The sequence below is a fragment of the Fringilla coelebs genome, assembly GCF_963513975.1.
Source record: "Fringilla coelebs genome assembly, chromosome: 21".
Classification (NCBI taxonomy): Eukaryota; Metazoa; Chordata; class Aves; order Passeriformes; family Fringillidae; genus Fringilla; species Fringilla coelebs.
In genome coordinates, this window is record NC_140047.1 from 6,177,307 (window position 1) to 6,199,384 (window position 22,078).

Consider the following 22,078-nt stretch of genomic DNA (forward strand, 5'->3'; position numbering starts at 1 on the left):
CTAATTTGAATAAAGAAATAAGAGCTTGGTGGTGCCACCTTGGCTCCCCCTATTTTCAAATTTTTGTGCAAATAAGCAAAAGTGGCAGGGAAGAGTTGCACAGCTGAAATTTCAGGGGAATGAACTGAAGGTCAGGATGGAAATGCAGAGACAGACAGCTGCTCATGCTTCTTCTTTACAGTCAATTCTTAGTACACTGGATGTTCTTTACAACCCTACAAACATCATTTTACTTTAATGTGTGATTCAATGCAGCACCATTGTGTTAGATATATTGAATTGTCTCAGTTGTCAGTGACTTTTCATAGTATATAGGATACCATCTGTTGGTTTAAAGGCATTTAATGTTTATTCACTACAGTCTTCTCATTTGCAATGCAAGGAATCTCTGTAGCCACTGAAATCGTTGAACACACTCAATCTTTTATTACCCTGCTATGACACAAGGCTGTAATACCTTTTCCTCACACACAGCTGCTTTATATGAGCAATCAAAACTGCAACATCCTGCCATGATGTGCAGTGAAAGGCAGAACACAGATCATGCTGTGGCTGGGCCCCAAACGGGGCTGAGCAAAGGCAGCTCCAGAGGCAGCTCCAGGAGGATGGGAGGGTCAGGTCCCCATCCCAGGCACCTCAAGTGGTTTGCTCCTGCAGCTGATATCTGTGAGGGATTGCTGGCTGTTTGGGTCAGCAAGAGCAGCATTTGTGACACCAGAAAAGGTCTTGCTTGCTGTTCCTCCCAATAGCATCCCCTTCCCATCACTTTCCTGCTAACTTTCTCCAAACTACAGACTGAAGGCAGCATGCAGGTTATACTCTGCCTTCAAGTGCCAAATGTCAATTGTGATGCTCATTTTCCAAAACATGGCTGTATTTTAGCTCTCTTATGAATGGCAATGTACATTTCTCCACCAGCCAGACCAGCAGGCAGAAAGATGCAGGTCCCTTGGGAAAATCATGGAATAATTTAGGTTGGAAAAGACATCTTAGATCTTTGAGTTCAAATGTTACCCCAGCACTAACTCATGTCCCCACGTGTCTTCAACAGTCAGCTGGGCTGTTCCCTGAAACAGCAAACCCTGAAGCTATGTGTAACAAAACTTTTATATAACCACTATTTTTTTGGCAGTTAGAATATGCTTGTGTCGAGATGACCCCAAAGAGCAGGTGTCAATAAGGAGCACAGCTACAAAAGTAAAATCCAGTCAAGGAGCAATGGCCACAAAGTAAAACACAAAAAGTTCCACCTCAACATGAGGAACAACTTCTTCACATTGAGGGTGGAACAGGTGTGGAATCTCCTTCTCTGCAGATATTCCACACCCACCTGGACACGTTCCTGTGTCACCTCCTCCAGGTGACCCTGCCTTGGCATGGACTTGGACTGGATGATCTCCAGAGGTCCCTTCCAATTCTGTGATTCTTTGTGGATCACAAAAATCTTACCTTCCATAACATTCCTCCCCAGAAACCATCCTAAAACAACCAACCACAGCAAGGAAGGCTTCCTTTCACCAACACCCAAATCAAATCCTTCCCATTTCGAGGGCATTCATCGATCTCCCAACAAGCACAGATATTGCTGCTCACCATAGAGGAATTTCATCTCCAGCTTCTCAAACAGCAGCACACTTTGGTTCAGCTGCTCACGGAAGCCTTCAGCAACATCATAATCAACATCACTGGCCTGCAGCAGCTCCTCAAAGGCCTTCACCAGGCTGCTGAGGTGCTGGTGGTAGGTGGCACAGCCACAGCGGATCTCCTTGATTTGCTGGCATTGGAAGGACAGCTCCCGAACTTGTGAGTGAACCAACGAGTCATATCTGAGAAAATGAAATTAGCTGTAGAGTTTGCTGGCCATAAATGACATTTAAATATAAATAAAATGGGAATTAAACTTCTATTCCTAAACTATAATTTTATGTGACTCAATTTGGTTTTAAAGTGCTTTTAACAGCCTCAATGAGAGATGTATTGTCTCTGCTTGTTGAGTTTGGTATTTAGAGATTATTCTCCTTCACTTAGCTGCATCATTTATAAAATGGGCCAAAACTAATGGGATGACTTGATGGCCTGCTTGGAAAGAACATGGATGGCAGCAGAGGTGCCAAATTAAACTAAATAAGAGTGAATACATGTAAATTGTTTCTAAGAATACACATATTTTTCCTGACCGGTTGGGAATTTCTTTTTGGTTTGGTGTTCTGTGGTTTTCTTAACTCCCAATGGAAGAAGACCACTGTCCCTTCTCTGAAACTTTATTTCCTGCCAAAACAGGTATTGGACTTTCTGAACCGATGGCTTCACCCAGTCTGAAAATTCTCCACATCTCTGCATGTGTATTTCAAGAAACAATGACAACCACTGTGGTGCTCAAACTCCTGCACTCCTCAAGCCAGGATATAAATTCCAACTCAGATCAACTGAATTTATTTATTGAATTTACACTTGCAAATGTAGGCATCCCCTTTGTACTGCCACTGTCTGTACCACAGGTAGAATTCTTTCTCCAGAATCATCCATTAGCAGGGAAAAAAGGAGAGAAGATGTTAAAAGATGCAGGGAATCAAACAGAATCTATGGTGATGTGGATTGTTACAGCATTTTTACTGTCATTTGTACAGGAAAAGATGCATAACTCATTTTGGGGTGTGTCATTTGTGACTCATGACATTGTCCTAGACAGTGGCCATAAAAACCTCACAGTGATCCACAGGGTCTCACCCCTTAATTCACAGCTAGATCTTTCTTTGTAAAATGGATGAGGTGTATTTCCAAGGGATGTAAATTTCTATGGACTCTGTAACACCACTGTATTTTACAACAGTGAGACTCAGACACACAACTGTCCATGCTGGTGGTTCTTCACTGTCTCCAAATATTTCCCCTCCAGCATTTGGAAGAAAGGTACAAGGCTGAATGCTTTTCCTTGTTACAATTTCTGGTACTCCACAGGCCCTCAGGACAGTAACAATATTTAAAAGGGAGAAAAGGAGGGTGGATGTTAAAAAAGGCTCATTCTTATGATCCCCCATTGTGTGTTTGCAATTTGTACCTATGCAGCCAAAACGCTGCCCCAAGTCTCATACCAAATCCAAGAGTGATACTTTTCAGTCTCCCATAAGTGATTTTCCAGCTTATGAGCTTATGCTATAAAATTTCATTCATTAATTCTATATTTATCTCCTCTCACATCCTTCACAGGAAGGCATTACAGCCCTCAACTGCAAAATAAATTGGAACTAGAGCATGAACATCTTCTGTTTACACATCAAGTCTGGGCACTCCAACAGAAGGGCCAGCACCAATCTGCCAGCCCATTGCCCACAAAAACATTTCTGTTTTAAATGGGGTGTTCCATTTTCCTACACTTGGCACCTGAAAATATCCTGAGTGCTGCAGACTGTGGTGCTCTGATGACAGAGGTGAGCCTGTCCCACAGGTAACCTGAGATCTGAGCTGCCTCCAGAGAGGATCTCTCACAGCAAAGAGAGTGGTGTGGGAGAGACAGATGTGCCTGGCACAGATGATGACACAAATCTATCAGTTTTGTACTTAGGGGGGTCTTTTAACAAAACATTTCATTTCCTTAATGCTAATGTTAGTGAAATTTAGCCTGCACTGTAACAACACTTGTGAATAAAATTATCCTCCTCTCACCTTGCTATGCTATTTGGTATTGCTGTTTATCAAAGGGAACCTCAAAGAGCAGCAGTTTTACTCACCTGGATGGTGATGTTGCCCTCAGACTGCTCTGAAGAGGATACATTTCATCAAGATGCACATTCATAACTTGTTCTTTGTCAACTTCTGCCTCACTGGCCAACAGCAGCTCCTTAAGGTTTTGTGCTGCCCAGGTATCAGGTGCTTCCACAGACTCAGAATCCCTTTTTTTGGTGTGGATCTCATAATCCAGCTGAGGGACACCAGAGGATGTCTGGACTCCTTCCATGGCTGTACCTTGCACTTGTGTGACAAGCCCTCCCACAGGCAGGCCTGCATCCCTCAACTCTGCACTGGAAACACCACTGACCCAGGGCTGGTCAGAGCCCTGCAGCTGCAGCAGGAACATTTTGTACTTTTCAAGCTCAGACTGCATATTCTTAACTCTTTGTTTCAATTCTTCTATATCCTCTGTGGCTCCACAGCCCTGGAGTGCATCAGTTCTTGCTCCACTCCCTTGGTGAGCACACTTGGAGTCTGAACATGCAGGGGCTGAGTCAGTGTCCTCGTGTCCCATGGGATAAAACTCTTCATCCACCTCTTTTAATGAACTCTGGATATTCCCATTGCTAATGCTATGATGATTTTGCATTTCTGAAAAACAGGAGGCTTGTGTGTGAATATTAGTATTTTTTTATCTGACATTCTGTTTTTAACAGCACTACAATGAATTATTTCAATTCTATAAGAGCAGAATCAAAACGTAGGTAATTACAAGCTGTACATTATTAGTTTGGGACTTCTGACCTCTCTCTGTGATTTGCCATGAATTCAATTTGCACATTAAGTATTTCAAATCCTTTATTACCTTTCAAATAAACAATACTCAAAATAAAACCAACTTTCTCTTCCAAAATGCTTGAAAATTCCTTTTGCCATATGCTCTCCTGAATCAGGCACTGATCAAGCCCAGACCTTTCCAGCCACAAAAATTATAACCTCAAACATGAGGCAAAGGAGACTCTGACTTTACATGGTTCTTCCTAAAGCTTCTAATTAAATATTCTTCTTCTCCTCACTTCAAAAATCTATACAAAATCAATTGGAGCATAAAGTCAGTGGAATTTTAAAAAGACAATCAACAAAACAGTCAGATTTGAAAAGGAGGCTATAATAACTTCTTTTTAAAAGGTGTTCTAAACAAACCCCACTAAAGTGTTTGGTATTAAAGGTTTTACATTTGATATGAACATCACATCCCTCAGGTGACTTTGCCATCCCTAAGTAATGCAATCACCTCAGATTCAGCCCAATAAAAGCCATATATTCCTACAGATGATCCATGTTTAGAGTTCTCTGCATGTTGAGGGCTGTAGGTGTAAGTAGCCAACAAAATTATTATTTTCTAGTTACCAGTAAATTAAATTTTCCCCTTCTATTAGTTCTGCAAAAGATCACTTTGAATTAGAACTTCCCTTTTGGGAGCCAATTCATTGATCTTGCAGACAGGTTGCAATACTTTCAGATTGGTTTCCATGGAGAATTTCAATGTCCAGGTTCAAGCTGTAAATCACTACAAAAACTCAGGGGGAGCAGCTCTGTATGAAAGCCCACGACCAAGACCAGGAGAATAAAAATGAATATTATCTAAGAGCTGGAATAAAATGAAGCTGTGATTCTGGAACATCAACATTGCCCAGAGCAGCTGTGGCTGCCTCATCCCTGAAACACTCAAGGCCAGGCTGGGCTTGGAGCAGCCTGGGACAGTGGAGGTGTCCCTGCCCATGGCAGGGGTGGGATGGGATGAGCTTTAAGGTCCCTTCCAACCCAAACCATTTTCTAATTTGACATCAAGACCAGAGGATGTTCTCTGCACTCATTTTGTGTGGCACTCCAAAGGAAGGAAGTGTTTCCAGGAAATGCCTGGGTCTGAATTCTGGAGGACACAAGAAGGGAATGCAACACTGCATTGATAACTTCTGCTGCAGCAACACAGGTGGCAAAACACCCCAACACCAGGTGAAGCCAAACTCTGAAACCCTGACCCCATGCATCATTCCAGATAACAAACAGAGAAAACAAAAACAGATCCTAACAAAGAAATTCCAGATCAGAGCACTGGCCATGGTTTATAATGCAAGAGTGCCCTTTAATTAAAGAGGAGAGCTAATGAGCTCCCTGTGGCCACGTGTCCACACCCCCACAGGGCACACTGAGCAGGATTACAGAACTGGCCAAATCCTCTGCACTCTCCAGTGCTATCCAGGCTACTCAAGCCCTCCCAAAAAAGACTAATGGATGATGCACAAACATGGAACACACAGCACTAAGTCTATTTACATTTTCATTAAATGATTCCATTAGGCTTCAGCCTACTTGAATGCCTTCAAATAATTCAGATAAGCAAAATTCTATCACTCAGTTGCTTCATTCCAATAGTTCAGAACCAGATGGAGAAGCAGTAACAAACATTTAATTCAGAGAGGAGTTCAGAAGTGAGGTCATTAGCAACAGAGATCAGAGTCAGGCATACAACTCATTATTTTTACTGGAAACCAGACTCATAAATCCCTGTGGCCTTTCTGAAAGCACAACCCTGAAAGACCAACTTGGATTCTTGGAGCAATTAATCCACAGCAGCTAAGGAAACCAGATTTAAAATCCACAAATAACAGCAAGGGAGATGATTACCTGAAGCAATTTACAATTTTGTACAAGTCAGAAGAAACTGAAGCTTTTAAATTTCCTTTTTTTTTTTTAATTCTGTACCATATAAATGCTCTACCTTGAGAGTATTGGTGATTTTTGTCCTTCACATTTTCATTCTTGTCCCCTGTACCTGGATCAACATCTTGGAACTCCACCTGGGTCTCAGTATTATCCAGTTTGAGCATTGAGACAACTGGAGAACAGTGGGGAAAGGTAAAGGAGAAATCAGTAAGAGACTGAAAAAAAATTAGGTGGGGATAGTTTCAAAAAAATCAAATCAAAACCAACCAAATCAATAAATAAAATCAAAAAAGTAAAAAAAATCCCACACCTCATAAACACAAACCTGGTTCTCTGACAGTTTGGAACAGGAAAATCTTTACTGATAATATGAGTATCTTTAAATATTTGACCTAATTATAAGGGCAGCCACTCAGAATTCATTGCAAAGGCTCCTACTAACAAATGAAGATAAGCATTTGTAGGTCCCCCTTGTAATGGAACAGTAAATCAATCTCTAGTGCATTTTTAAATGTTTTATGTTCAGCTTAGAGAAAAGGCTTAGAAGTTTCTCCAATGTGAGCACTGATCACAAAACAATCTGCTGCAATCACTGCAGCAACTCTCAGACTCAGCAAGTGTGCAGCACAGCTGTTACCCAAGGGAAAAAAGCAGAGTGGAAAGGAAATCACAGGACTGCAGCTCCTGACTCCTTTCAGGATCTAATACACAGCCCTGCCCTTCAGGATCCTCCATGGGTTTTGCACCTACCAGAATGAATTGCTCCAGTCCCAGCACCCAAAGTATTTATAACAAGTTGTACCATATCTGTGCCTTACCACAACAATGTTATTTTTAACAGCACTCTCTGCAGCCTCTGGGTCTGACAGTGGCTCACCCACCACTTATCTGAGTCTTATTTTTATATTTACTCTCCCTTACCTATCCTTCACACCTCTACTAAGTTTTTAATCTAACTGCTAAGTGCATTTTTATTTTTCAACCACCCCAAATCTTTATCTAATACCCATTGCTCTGTCTCACAATTTGTCATACTTTGCTGATCCCAATACTTTGTCAACAACTGAGTTTAAATTAACCCAGCCACAGTGGGAACAGACACAGCTGACTTGACTGATCAGTGGAATATTGGAAAAGTTTAATTATCCAGCATAAACAAAATCAGGATTTTTATACTCTCTTGTCTCCATTACTGGCAGTTTTCATTAAATTTGGCATCTTATTAAGGAAATTTTTTATTTACCCAAACATTGATATATGTGTGCACATGTAAGCCATTTATTACAGGCCTTACAAAGGTCTGTGTACACAGCACTTTTTGTCCCACAAAAAGCTGGTTTACATCTTAGTGGCAAACAGAAAAAAAGGTGTTTTTTCAAGGTCTACACACATTTGTCTGCTCAAAAATCTTGCAAGATTAAGCAGCATTGCAGTATATAAAGATGATCTGCATTCACTTCTGATGCAAGAGAAGCTGCCACTACTCCAGGCAGGACCACAAGTCACCAGATTTGTTCTTTTTTTACCTCTCCCTGATGTGTTTCCCTGTGCAGGCTCCTCTGGAAGGTTTCCAGCCCCAGACTCGTGCAGTAACTCTCCATTAGGCTGTGCCTGAGATGGTTTGGTTTGTGTTTCACAGGCTCTCAGACCTTCAGGAGGTGGCCTGGAAGGATTCTGTGCTTCTGGAGCTGATTTCTGCAGGCAGGAGTTCAAAGGAACATTTCCTGATGCTCTCCAGGATCTCACAAGCACAGGCAGCCGGGATTTCTTGGGCAAGGAAGCAGAGCCAGCCTGAAAAAGGCAAGGAAGGAAATGGGCAATTAGTGCCTTGTGTGTAACAGTCAAGGGTAGGAAGTATAAACAAACAGTCCAGGAAAAATAAAAATTCTCCTGTAAAATCAGGCAGCTGTCACATTAGTTTGGAAAATAAAATTGCAATAACCTTGGCTACATGAGAAATAAACATTCAGAGAGGCAAAACAGCCATTTCAGTGGTACAATTTTCTGTAAGTCCCAGCTGTTCATGCATCTGTAACTTTCCAGCTCCTGAAGCAGGACAGCAAATCCAGGAGTGCCTACCAAAGGCTTTTAACCACCAGGTGTATCAATTAGCTCTGCATTTGTGGCTGCCTTAGGAAAACAGCCTCTTACCCAAACTGACCTCTCTAACTGCTACTTCCCACTGTCATTTATATCATAAATGTCTGCCAGCCCAGCAACATTTTCCCTTAAAGTCTTTTTTTTGTTATTTATTTGAGGATCTTTCTCATTTTTCAACAATTCCTAAGCTTATTTTCCTTTCTTCCTTTAGTCTCCACCCAACATGTCCTACTTCCACAGCTTTGAGAAAATCAGCATAACTTTGCATCACCCACAGAGGACATTTATTCTGCCACAGAGAAATCCTTTATGAACAAAACCAGTTTCTTCAACCATCCACTCTACAAATTGCTTCTAAAGGATTCCCATTTCCTGCTGTAACAGACATTTCCCCACTGGAGTTGGGGGAAGCTGCATTTCTTAAGTCACTACATTTTAGCCTCTCACCTTTGGAAGACTCTGCATAAAATAAATGTTCCTTGTTTAAACCCCACAGCATAAACCAGTGCTGTCTGCAAAAAGATAAAAGCATGCCATGTGTTGATGAGAGTTATGGAATTGTGTGTAATAATAATAAAAACCAATAATGGCATGTTCAGATAGATTTAGTTTATAATTTTGGTGTTCATTTGCTCCACCAGTGCTGTTAAGTCCCCTAATTTCTTTCACCATCCAATGTATTCTGAAATACCTTTCCACATTCACTTCTCAGCAATTACAGTCTTTACACAATTTAAAATCATAAAAAGCAAGTTCCATTTTCCAAATGCCATCCTCAATTCCTTTTGTACATATATGAGAACAGTATCCTTCACAGGCTGCAAAATAAATCCAGAACTTCCAGCTAACTAAACTGCTTTAATAACACCAAACCATTTCCAGCTGTCTCAGGGCTGTGCCACAGACACATTTGTCACCCAGATTACCCAAAGGCCACTTCAGCTGGCTACATCAAATTATTTATAAAAGCCATTCCAAAGCTAAAGATACAGTGCATTAGTCCAAACAAGAAAGCTTTTAAAGCAACTCATTCAAGGGCTGCATTGAGGGTGCCACTGATTAAACCAGAGAGGAATCTGGAGAATGGTGAATAAGAACAGCAAACTGAAACACAGGGAAAACAGGAACTTGAAAAAGAAAATTGCAGAAATAATCAGAAAATCATGGAATGGTTTGGGTTGGAAGGAACCTTAAAGGTCACCTCATTCCACCCTCTGCCCTGGGCAGGGACACCTCCCACTGTCCCAGGCTGCTCCAAGCCCCAGTGTCCAACCTGGCCTTGGGCACTGCCAGGGATCCAGGGGCAGCCACAGCTGCTCTGGGCACCTGTGCCAGGGCCTCACCACCCTCAAAGGGAAGAATTTTTATCCCTAAATCCCATCTTCAATATCTCAATATCTTGCCCTCCTTCATCTTCAGGCCATTCCCCCTTGTCCTGTCACTTCATGCCCAGAACAAAGCCTTATCAACATCCCTTCATTCACAAGCCCCTTCCTTCAGAAAAATGAACCCAAGAGGAACAAGCCAGAATAAAAATGAACCACTCCTAATTGCTACCTCTCAGAAATCTCTTGATCACTAAAGTTATGGAAACCACTCTTTGCAGAAGGTGCTACAACATTCCCTGTTAGCAGAGCACAAAATCAAAAGCAACGCTCCCCCTTTGTCTGCTCTGCAGGAGCCAAGATCTTCAAAGAGTTTTCAACTTCACTTCTATCACTGCTGCTGAAACAATACACAGAACTCTTTAGCAGACACTGTTTTCCCACCTCTTTGTTTGGGATCACACACTGCCTGCAGACAGAAGCTTCAGAACTCATCTGGCCTGAGCACAGCCAGCCTGCAGTCCCAGAACAGCCCCTGAGCACTCGGGTCCCAGACAAACACAGCAAACTGCCCCCATGGCACAGGGCACTCCTGGCCACACTCCTCAGGAAGCAAGACACAATGATAAGATCCTAAAAAAAGCCTAAAATTAAGGTTTGAGTTTGTGGAAGTGTCCCACTGACCCCTTCACAGCCTGCTCCCAGATGTAATGCAAATCTGGAATTTTCTAGAATATTTTTGTCATTTAGACTTCATCAGTTCCAAATGATCTGGTTCTGTACATTATGAACAAGAAACACAGACTCTCTTTTTCCAAAAGCTGTAATATTTACAAGTGTGTGGTCCCAGGGAGGATTGAAATTCAATTAATTAATGTTCTAAAGCATGCTGAAGTAGGAGATGAAAAGCTTGGAACATTAAGAACAATTATCTAAAATATATTTGGCTTACATCTCTTTTCCTAATATTAAAAATCATACAAAAGCAAGATTTAATATTAGAAATGAAACATATTTTTTCCTTTTATACATCTATTCCCTAAGTACAAAAAAGAGAATAAACTTACTTCATTTGTTCTAGTAAAAGAAAGTCTTTCATGCTGTTCACCCTTCTTATACACATTTTCTTGCTGATGTTCTGCTTCTGCATTTAATCTTGAATATTTTGACTTTTCTTCTGAGGCTCCTTTTTTGCCTTCATGTTTGAATCTCATGACATTACTCTCTAAAGTCATTGTTTGCATAGCTGCATCTTTCAATTCCACTTTCAACAACTGACTTGCCTTATTAATCTGTGGCACTGCATCTGGATAAAGCTTCTCTTCCCCATCAAAAGTTGATTTCAATTCTGCTCGCTGCTTTAAGAATTTAGTGACCTGCTTGAAATGTTTGAGCTGAGCTCTTAGTTGAATAATCATTTGCCTAAGATCTTTTTCATCCTTTTTCTCTATATCTTCACTTGAACATTCTTCCTCTGTCGTGTTCAGATGATCTAACAGTTCATTTACAATTTTCATTTGTTCTTGTCTGCTACACTCAGGAAAGAGGAGAGAAAAGACATGAATTTAGATTTTTATTTAAGCAAACACAAATACCTTCCAAGAAACCCTTCTGCTGTGTTGTGACATATCTGAAATTCCCAGGAGGTTCTGTTTTTACTCACTAATGAATTACTCACTAACAGAGTTTTTGGAATCTTTTCACAACATGAATTATATCATAAATTGCCTCATCATGGCTTTTCTCCTATTTCACATAGAAAAATAAGAAATATGAATGGATTCTCAAAAAGTTTACTCTCTACCAGACTCTGGACCATACAATCATAGATTAGCCCAAGTTGGAAAGAACTCACAAGGACCATCAAAGCGCAACTCCTGGCCCTGATGTTGATTTTGTGTGCAAATCTACTCCTCCATGAATTTCTAATGGAACAGGGAAGATGAAAAGTGAGAAATCAGCCAAAAAGCCTGCAAAACCAGCTCATTACAGACACCAAACTGCCCCGTGGATAACTAGCAGCTCATGGACAGCAATGTTTTAAGAGAAACTGAAGCCAAATAAGAGGCATTTAAAGCACAAGCAAGCTCTGAAATTCTAGAGACAATTTCATGTGTCCAATAGAGAGCTGTTTGTGCCATTAAACATATAAAGCAGAGTTTTAAACAACTGCATTTGTATCGTTTAGCATTTGAAATGGTAGAAGCTAACTAGGCTTTTTATGGCTTCCTCTGGCATCTAATGGCATTAGTGAGAATTCAGCTATGCAAAGCACAGGCTCATCACCCATCAGCCTGGTCATTTATACTTGAACACAGGAAAAATTACACACTGCAGTGGTAAAGATGACGGTGCTAGAATTACTCATTAGCCAACTTTTAAGTAAAGATAACAAATAAACAATGTTTTCTCTTCATTTCTAAGGGAGTAGTGTCTCCTCATTCACCACTAACTACTCCTGTGACAACTCAGACAATTTATGCCTGTTGGGAGAGTTTTAAATAGTAATGTGAAAATACAGAATTGCCTGAGTGAAGCCAAGTGCAGCATGTTGAACAAAGAAATCAGGGTTTGACTTGTGTAACTCCACTGGAGATTCTGCTCCCAGCACTGACAGGCACTGGGAAAGTCACAGAATTCTGCACATATTCAGTCCAGAGACCAGGAAAGCAACTAGAGAAGGAAAAGGAGCTACAGAACAAGGAAAGGAACATGAGAATGATCTACAGCAAACTATAACTCAGTGCTCAACCAGGAGCATGAAACTGAGGTAAATCAGTCAGGGTGGGTAGTTTTCCTTGCTTGGCATTGTCCAGTTCCTATGGAAATGAGCATTTCAGCTGGGAATTGATCAAATCCCAGTGTAACACACACACACACTTGAATTCCACTGGTGCCACTAGGGCATGTATAGATTTAGGTCAACCAGTGTTTTTTCCTACATGAAAAGTGACCCAAGAACTGAGAGCATGGCTCAGCCAGTCCTGCAGGTGGTGGCACTGGAATAACCCTTTAGTCAAGTGCAGGGCAGGGCCCCACCTCCCTCAACTGAGAGCAGCAAAGCCCTGTCCAGGCAGCCCAGCTGAAGTGGCAAGGGGCACTCAGTGTGCAGCACCATCCATTCCAAATTATCCCTGTAAAAAGTCACTCTAACTCCAATTCCTCCATCCTTAGATCCTGTCACACTCTGTATTTACAGCAGTAAATTGTTGTCCCTTCCACCACACCACTTTTCACTGGCCTGTGCTCTCAGATATTTTGGGTTTTTCAAGAAAAATACCAGCTACTGTCAACTGAGCCCTTTGACTCTGTTAGACCCCACCCTGGAAACAATCAGTCCCTGCAGTAAAGCTCCCTGGATCAGTAACTTTGCAGAGTTTCTTTCTTGCAATGGCTTTTTTTATAAGGATTTCTACTCATAGTATGTTTCCTAATTACTTAATTGCATGATAGACTAAAATGGCTCTGAAGGTGCCTTGCCAATCTCTCAGGTAAATTAGACAGTGCCATTATCTAAATTCACTTTAGCAAAATTACCTTATTCTCTTCTCAAATAGAAATACTGTCAAAAGCAGTGCACATCCCTCATACTCACGTAGATTCCAGCACAGATGTTCTATTTTCTCTTAGCAGAGATGTGAGCAAGTTCTCTTCTGTTTCATATTCACTCATTCCTGTTCTGCTCAAGTGTTTGTCAGTTGTATCATGCTCAAATTGAGGCTTAATTGGACTCCTATAATGTCTGTCTTTGTAGAAAGTCTCTGAATAGCCTGATGGAGTTATCTGCTAAAAAATTGCAAACATTGTCTTATTACACAGGTATGTAATGTTCTATTAAATTCAGGGCTGTAATCTTTCTGTAATCAGGTTCTCTAATTCCTGATGCTCTTTATCTACATTAAGAAGCACCCACAGACATTTTGCTGACTATTTATTAATAGAAAAACTAATTAACATCTATTTCATATGATTAATTCATAGAGATCAGTTGTTTAGTAAGGAGTAAGAAGATTTCCCTGAAGGTCTTTATCTAACAAGAGGTATGAAACTTCTGGAATGTTGCCTGCAGACTGCAGCTAACAATTTTATTAGCTCAGCTTTGAATCATTTGTATTTATAGTTCAGATTCTGTCCTGGGATCTCCAGATTCAAGCCCTGATGGCTGGGACAGGACAAAACTTGGAAGCATTTACAAGCTGCCAACTTTCTGTAGAAAACATCATGGATGTGTCCAAGGGAATTTCTACCAGAGATCTCTACAGCCATTCAAACCCCAATTAAACAATCAAACTCTGCAGCAATGACATGAGATTTCAATCTGGGCCCATCTGGGTACAATTCCCATCAGCAACAAGAGCCAAAAGAGCTCTTACAATACATCACTTACCTGTTTATCCACCTCACAAGGAAAATCCAAAGATACTTGAAGGCATACCTGGTAAACAGAGAAACACAGAAATTACAGATTTCATAGAGCAAAATATCACCTTTCTTCAACATTACAAACCAGTTTGCAAGCTGAGTTATTTTATGATTGCATGATGCTTTATCTCACACTGATTAGCCTGAGAGGCCAGCAGATTCCTGTTTGTATGAAAATGCAGTTTACCATGAACCAAGCCATCAAGCATTTCAACCCTAAAGAAAGATCTACAGGATTTTTTCCTCAATCACAGCAAGAGAATCTCACACAATTTGTACTCCAGGCCTGACTGCAATGGAGGCAGGAGATCAACCTGTGTGGATGTAAAGGAACACAATTCCAAGGGACTCAGGGTGACTCTGAGCACTCAAACAGAAAACAAGGTCCACAATGAAAGCAATCTTGAATGCAAAACTAGCCCAGAAACACAGGAAAAAGCTTGCAGAAGATCTTTAGGATAACAATTAGTTGAATGCAAAATCAGAAAGCAAGAAAAGTCTGTTTTGTTTGCAAAATACTTTATGCTCTGAGAGAATGAAGACATGCAGAGAAGACAGCAGTGTCCCATAATGCTCCTACCTGACTGACCCTCTCACAAAACTGACTGTTCTGCACCTTCTTGTCATTGTCACCATCTTCAGGCTGCATCACAGGCTTCTCTGTTGTTTCAAGACACTACACAAAGTATGGAATGATGTGAAAATGTAGCACAAAAAAAAAATACTGTGATATGAAACGTGCATAAATAAGTCAGTGATATGTCTTAAAAGAAAAATAAAAAAGCCTGTAATACAAAGTAACAAACACTGAATTAGATTCCTTCAACAAGATCAAAGAAAATTAATATAAACCCCAGGAATGACTCATATCAAATAAAGTGAAACTTTATCTTATATATTCCTTCATTTTTATTTAACCCTTCCTCCTCAGAATTTATAGAACACATAAAAACCATTTAACCTCTCATGGCAAAGGAGCTCTGCCTCCTCAGTCGTGTCCCCATTCTGCCTATTTTATTTTCCAATTTCCAGAATTTATTTTTATTTGCTACACAATTTAGGCTCTTCTCCAGCATTCAAGAAATAGATGCTTTTAAAACTAAGCACATGTGGCTTGCTGTACACTGGAAAGATTTACTGTGCCACTGAAGGTTACAATCTGCTGTGTCTATGCCTAAATTTGCCCATTTGCAGCAAATGGTGCCAAATCATCTTTTACTCCCTGTTTCATCAGAACCCATCTCATTGCCTGAGCAAAGAGGAGGACTCAGCTTTTGCAGGAGCAGCACCCAAGTCCCTGACATCAGCATCACTGAGAGCAGGAGCAGAACCCCTTTGCTTTGCTGGATGCTGTTGAGCACTTCCAGGGATCCAGAGGCTTCTCTGGGCACCCTGTGCCAGAGCCTGCCCACCCTCCCAGGGAAGAATTCCTTCCTAATATGCCACCTCAACCTGCACTCCTTCATCTAAAGGCCATTCCCTGGGTCCTGTCCCTCCATCCCTTGTCCCCAGTCCCTCTGCAGCTCTCCTGGAGCCCCTTCAGGCCCTGGCAGGAGCTCTGAGCTCTCCCTGGAGCCTTCTCCTCTCCAGGTGAGCACCCCCAGGTGTCCCAGCCTGGCTCCAGAGGGGCTCCAGCCCTTGGAGCATCTCTGTGGCTCCTCTGGAAACTCTAATTATGCCCAATCCATGGGCAGGAAACAGCCCTGACACAGAGGATCCCAACCTGTGTGGGACAGAGTCAGTTCTGCTTCCTCAGAACACTGGGAATTGAATGGATGTATGTGGTTTGATTTTGATTTTTTAATTGATTATGCATATATAAATATATATAGAGATAAAACATATACATATATATATACTAAATTAATAAGAAACCCCCTTTCATCTCCCAACCCCTTGCAGTATAAGCAAGTCTAATGGTTTTAGGTATGAATTTTAAAAGGCAGAAACTGGATGATGCAGAGTATTAATACATTTGCCTTTTACAGTTAGAATTCTATATGGAAAACTGACTTTCAAGTCATGTTTGGGTTATCTTGGTATCTTCACTCAGACTTGGTTCTGTAGGACAGCACAGAGTAAAGTTTGAAAGCTGGTGAAAGACACAGAGGGGTTCAAGGGAATGCATTTCAAAAAAATTTTTGTTGTAATCATGGGATGCCAAAAGTCCAATAATGTTAACTATTATTTTTAAAAAACCTATTTAGTTTAATCTTCCCTGTGTAGGTTCAGGACAAACCCTACATTTGTGTATAAAAAATAAACTTATTTGCACATGTAGCTTATCCATGCAATGCAGCTACCTTTTATGGGTGAACATTATTTAGTATCTGCTTTTCTCAGGCTAGTATTTGGTTTAATAAGTGAGGATTCATTAATGAAATTACTGCATAAGACCAACAGGTTGTAAATACACTGTGACAATAAATCACTGCAGGCTGGGCCTGATCCTATGGTCCTGACATGTCCTGGACTCCAAGGAATATGACCTCATGTGCAACAAAATATTAAAAGAAAATAAGTGTCTTAAGGCCAGAAAGATAAGTCTACCAAAAATAAGCTGCCTGTTTTCAAGTATTTCTGTGGAGACTGAAAAGCAGGAGAAAGTTTCTCCTAAATGAAGCACTGATGTGCTTGGTTTGCAAAGCTCCCCAGAGCCCCCAAGGCTAAAATCACTGAGGCTGCTCCTCTCTGAGAAGGCAGATGTTCAGAGGACAGCACAAAAACAAACCTTTTCCTCTCCTCCTTCTCCCTCCCAGCACGAGCAGGAAGCCACGGAGCAGAGGACAAGGGGCTGTCAGAGCCTGCAGAGGCACCAACGTGCACATTCCTGATTTGTGCTCTGCCTTTGGGAAGGAAAAGCAGCATGGGAGCATTTTAAGAACCTGAGGAAGATCCCTCTTCCCATGTATATCCAAATTCCTCTTATAACACAGATGTCAGTGGCAGCACCACCTGCCAACAAATTCTAGCTCAAAAAAAGACACACAAGAAAAATTAAAATAAGGGGGTTTTGAGAGTGGTTGTTAATATGTTAATATGTCACACACTGTTGTGACACCCATAACCCAATATCCAGGCTGTCATTTATTGCCACACCTGATAAAAAGACAGCTTTTGAACTAAAAACTTCTAACTAAAGATCCTTTCATTTTTGAGCTCCATAGTACTACAATCATTCTGGCACTGATTAAAATCCATATTTAACTTTCCTATTTCCTTTCCCAGAATGTTGAGGTTTATTTATATTTCACAAGCTTCACTCTGTGTCATTTCACATCTGATTCTGCAGTTTCTTCAGTGAGCAGCCCTGTATGTAGCTGTCATGTCGAGGGGAGCAGGAGCACACAGCATCCTGTCACGATAATCCTGGCACAGGACAGGAATTCCTTTGGAATTCACTGTGGCATCCACGGGGATGCAGAGCCCTCTGCAGGATAAGAAGACAAATTGCTAAAAATGTTAATTATGGAGAGTGCAGACACCCAGAGAGGGATCACCCACCAGCTCTTCTCCCAAACCTCTCAGTGACACGTAAATTCACCATTTCAATAAAACCATGGCACACCTAAAGGTCTGTTTCTAATTTAAAATATACCTCAATTAAAGACAGCATGACTGTGTCTTAAAACTGAAGAAGCAAAAATAGTTTGTGACTGTCCCAGTATACCTGCAGCACATCCAGGAAAAGACAGGAGCTTTTTTTCCTGAGTTCTGCAGAAAGAGCATTAATTCCACAGTCCCAGTTCTTGAATCAGCCAGTTCTGCACATAACTGATTCAAACTATTTCTAATCTTGTTCTTTTGAATTAAATTCAGGAATTCAAGACACAAAGCACCAGCACCATCATCATTCCTTTTGTATTTTTTCCTTCCTTTCAATACACTTTGCACAAGGATGGAACTGAAAGCAAAAGCCACAAAGGAACATAAAGACAAACACTACCAAGCCACATTTCAGGTAATGCTTTCCAAGCTGGAAGGGTCACCCAGAACCTTCCACCACTCACACTCTCGTAAGGACCCAGCACCCAAAATGCTCCCAGTGCAAAGATTCTGCCAAGGTTTCTCCTTCCCCACAGCTGAGAAAAGTCCCAGCTTTGGGGAAATGAATGAAACCCGACAAAAATTATTTCCTGGCACCTCTCAGCAACTCACTACAGTGCTGGCCCCTTCTTCAGGTACTTCTCTGTTCTATATGAAGAAACAGCCACGTGTTTAGGTGAGCTGAAGTTCTATTCCTTGGGTTATGGCTACACTGAACCCTCCTATTTTGAAGATCCATCAGAGATCTGAAGGAAACTCTTAAATAATTAGACACAGCCTGAGAATGACTATGCAATAGCAAACAGACTTTCAGGAATAACTAAAATGCTTTTTAAGATATTGCTTTCTTTGTAAAATTAACTATTTCCCTCCTTTTCAACTGACAAAAAAAATAGATCACAGACCCAATTAATATTTAAATGAGTATGTTGCTTCCCTAAAATCAACTTGACACATCAGTGAACACTTGCATTGAGCTGCTTCTCTGTCGTGCTAACGTGTTAAAGCTGTTTACATCATTAATTTAAAAAGTTATTATAAGGAATTAGCAACCTCAGCCCCAAGGGCTTTACACTCCTGCACTGATGTAAACGACTCCACAAGGCAGATTGGATGTGAGAGTCAGACTCCACTTGAAAACAGAAAACCTACCTCTCTGTGGTTTAGTATTTCCAGTGCTTCCTTTCCTTGAGAATCCTTTGTACAACACCCAGACTGTCTTGCCTTAAGCTCTTGATTAATTGACTGCAGCTCTTTGACCATCAGGAGGAGGTCAGCAACCTAAATAACCAAAGGAAGAACAAGCAGAACTGGTGACATCCAAACTAGGGGGAAAACAAATGATGGCAGATAAATCTCCAGCTAAATGCAAACTGGGTTTGTGTATCTGCTCCTGTGTTCATCTCCCCAGGTATGGAAACATGCTGCTGTATTTGTGAATTAGTGTTCAAGGTACCTTCATTTGTAACACTGTTCACAGTCACTTATAAAGTTTAGGTAACAAGTTTCACAACTCAGTAGCAAGAACAAACCTGAAGGCACTCACACAAACAGCTGATTTGAGAAGAAACATTTAATGCAAGAAAAAACAGCATTACTGGAAAGAAGCAGCATTCAGGAACAAGATGTTCTTCTCTCTCCAAGCCCCTTTAAAAGCCACTCTCATTCTGGGCAGTTTGACAGACAGAATCTGACTGGGCAGTTGGGTTCAAAACTCTCATGGCCACAAAGCTATGAAGTGTATCAAGAAGTTTGGAGAAAAAAGTGAATTTATCAGACCAATTAATATACTTGGAAAACCAGGTCAGCTTTCAGTCACACCCTTTTTCCAGTAAGAAATTATTTATAAATATCTTCTGCTAATGAGTGTCCCTGAGCCTTCTGAAGGGAACATGCTCAGAGATAAAAGTGGTGAAATCCCAGAATGGCACTGGGACACAATCTGGGGTTTTTTTAGGGACACCTGTTCCAAGTAAGACAAACTTCCTTCCTTCAGACTACCCACCTCCAGAGCATGAGCACCTGCCTACAATTCAGCTGTCCCTGAGAAACAAAAAAACTTCACTTATGCTCACTCCCAACCAACCATATTCAAAATTATTCCTTGTCATCAACTGGTGCATGGATCAGATGCAACTGTGCAGGATCAGGAGAAAGAGAAGAAGTTTCTGAACTCCAATACTGATTCATTGTTTGAGCTGCATATTTCATCTCTGTGAATTTCAGTTCTCCTTACACACAATAGAGAAGTCACTTTGGGGTTATTTTATAACATGCTCTATTTACCAAAAGATTTGCAAATCCTGGGATGGAGTGCTCTATACAGAATATAGAGTATAGATACCACCACCTCCATGACTGAGAAAGGTCATGAAATACACACTGTGGGATGCTCAAGGCAAAACCTTTCTTTGGAGTTGATGTAGATGAAGTCTGAAACTTGTACTGAGTCAAAACCTTGAGTCCAGGTGTCCAAGACCACAAAACCCTGCAAATCACTCAGCTTTCAGCTGATTCTGAAGCCCATGGGTGTAACAAAGTCTAAATAGTTCATAAAAGGTAGGTCACAAACCACAGAGATGGGAGCTTCAAATCCTTTCAGATCTACCCAACAGTACCTAAATAAATGTTTCTGTGAGAGACACAGAAACTAGAAAAAAGCAGAATTAAGCCATTAGGAACAGTAAATAATGAAAAAGATCAATACCTTTTTTTTAAGTTCTTCCAGAGACAGATGGTCTATCTGAAGGCTTAAATGGTCTTGTTCTCCTAAACAGATACTCATATAAGATGTTTGATCTCCACAGAAAGACAAAGTTTCATCTGCCAAAATAGCCAAGGACAGAGGTTATATCAGAAACTCCATTTGCAGAAAAACACAGCACAGAATGCACAGGACATTTCCAATAAGAACCTTCCAGTAAGTCTGTGGGAGGCCACTTAGAATGTTTCATTCCCAAAATAAGCTTTCTGTTAAATTGAAAAAAATTTGTCCTCATATTTCTTTGTACTTCTGTCACACAGTCATGCTGCATTTTCTGTGGCTGTATTTTCTGTGGTTATCAGCATGAGTTGTGAATGTAATTCTGAATTATAATTTACATATTTAGCATTACAATTAGAAATAATTTTTAGGAAGGATAAGTTAGGCATGAATAGTTATTCTATTTTAACTATAGTTTAACAAGGTCTCAAGGAAAAATGCCAGGTTAGACAAAGTTAATGAACTTATTTTGCTTTTGGGTCAAAAGAATGCAGTAATTGGATTGAAAATAGTTACTCATTCACTGCCTCTATAACTGCAGGAATTATTTATGTTTCAATAAACACCTGTTTATTTACAATATAAATGACAGTCAATTCTATAAATAAATCTCATTAGATAGGGAGAAAGCATAACTAAATTAGGACAAAGAGACATGCAAATCCTACTCCCAGTTCTGACACTGATCCTGTGGCTGCTGCAAGGACCCAAAAGTCACAAATCATTACTCATTTTTCAGCCTTTATTCCCACCAGCCTCACCCTCAGAACAACAGCTCCTAAGAACCCTGGAGTATCCACAAGACCCTTTGGCCCACCCTGGTTGTTGATTATCTCTGGGCTTTTGAGGTTGGAAACTCTGAAACAGCTGAAGTTTACCTTTTGTCACTTATCAGAGCTGTCAAGTGATGCTAAAATTGAAAATCTAAGTTGAAAGGGGAAGTGAACAGGCTTTACTGTTATTTATATATCCCCTATGGGATAAAACAGAAACATCTTGTACATATGCAGTAAACTATTTAATGATACCCACTTATATTATTCTTTTCTATATCTAAGAATATACTAAAAACACCTCCCAAGACATACAGCAAAAAAGCCAGAAGCTAAGCTATATTTAAAAGCTCTACTTTTTCTGAATTACTAAGTAACAAAACTTCTAGGTATTTTTTTCTTTCTCTGGAAATACTTCTGTTAGGAGGAGGTTACCAGTGCCTGAGCCACAAGCTCTTTGGGAAGTGATGGTCAGAAAGTGATCCCATGGCCACCAAGGGATTCCAAGGCAGGAATCTCTGACTTTTGTGGAAAACAGTAAATTCTGTGGATACAAAGCTGCAGGCAGCATGAAATGATCCCTGCAGTAGAACTGCCATGGAATTTCTAACATTTGCTGCATGGAAAGAGAGAAACTGTCCCTCTGTATGTGCCCTGATTGCTCCAGGACATTCTGTTACAAATCCACCAAATCAACTGTATAAAAAGTCAAAAGAAATCTTTTTGCACCTTTCAAGAAGAAATATTTTCAC

General features: G+C 40.7%; 1 protein-coding gene across 3 annotated transcripts in view; it reads right to left on the minus strand.

Moving 5' to 3' along the window:
- CDK5RAP2 (CDK5 regulatory subunit associated protein 2) overlaps positions 1-22,078 on the minus strand; it is a 69,883-nt gene that overhangs the window by 19,755 nt on the left and 28,050 nt on the right. For 2 of the 3 annotated variants that reach the window (XM_084219591.1, XM_084219589.1), the window contains exons 17-26: positions 20,497-20,612; positions 18,942-19,070; positions 14,824-14,919; positions 14,209-14,256; positions 13,417-13,607; positions 10,889-11,351; positions 7,923-8,187; positions 6,452-6,568; positions 3,729-4,320; positions 1,594-1,826 (exon numbers count right to left, since the gene is read on the minus strand). In XM_084219591.1, coding sequence (XP_084075717.1) covers positions 1,594-1,826; positions 3,729-4,320; positions 6,452-6,568; positions 7,923-8,187; positions 10,889-11,351; positions 13,417-13,607; positions 14,209-14,256; positions 14,824-14,919; positions 18,942-19,070; positions 20,497-20,612 — 2,250 coding nt within the window. The remainder of the gene's footprint in view (positions 1-1,593; positions 1,827-3,728; positions 4,321-6,451; positions 6,569-7,922; positions 8,188-10,888; positions 11,352-13,416; positions 13,608-14,208; positions 14,257-14,823; positions 14,920-18,941; positions 19,071-20,496; positions 20,613-22,078) is intronic. The other variant, XM_084219590.1, reaches the window with a different exon arrangement.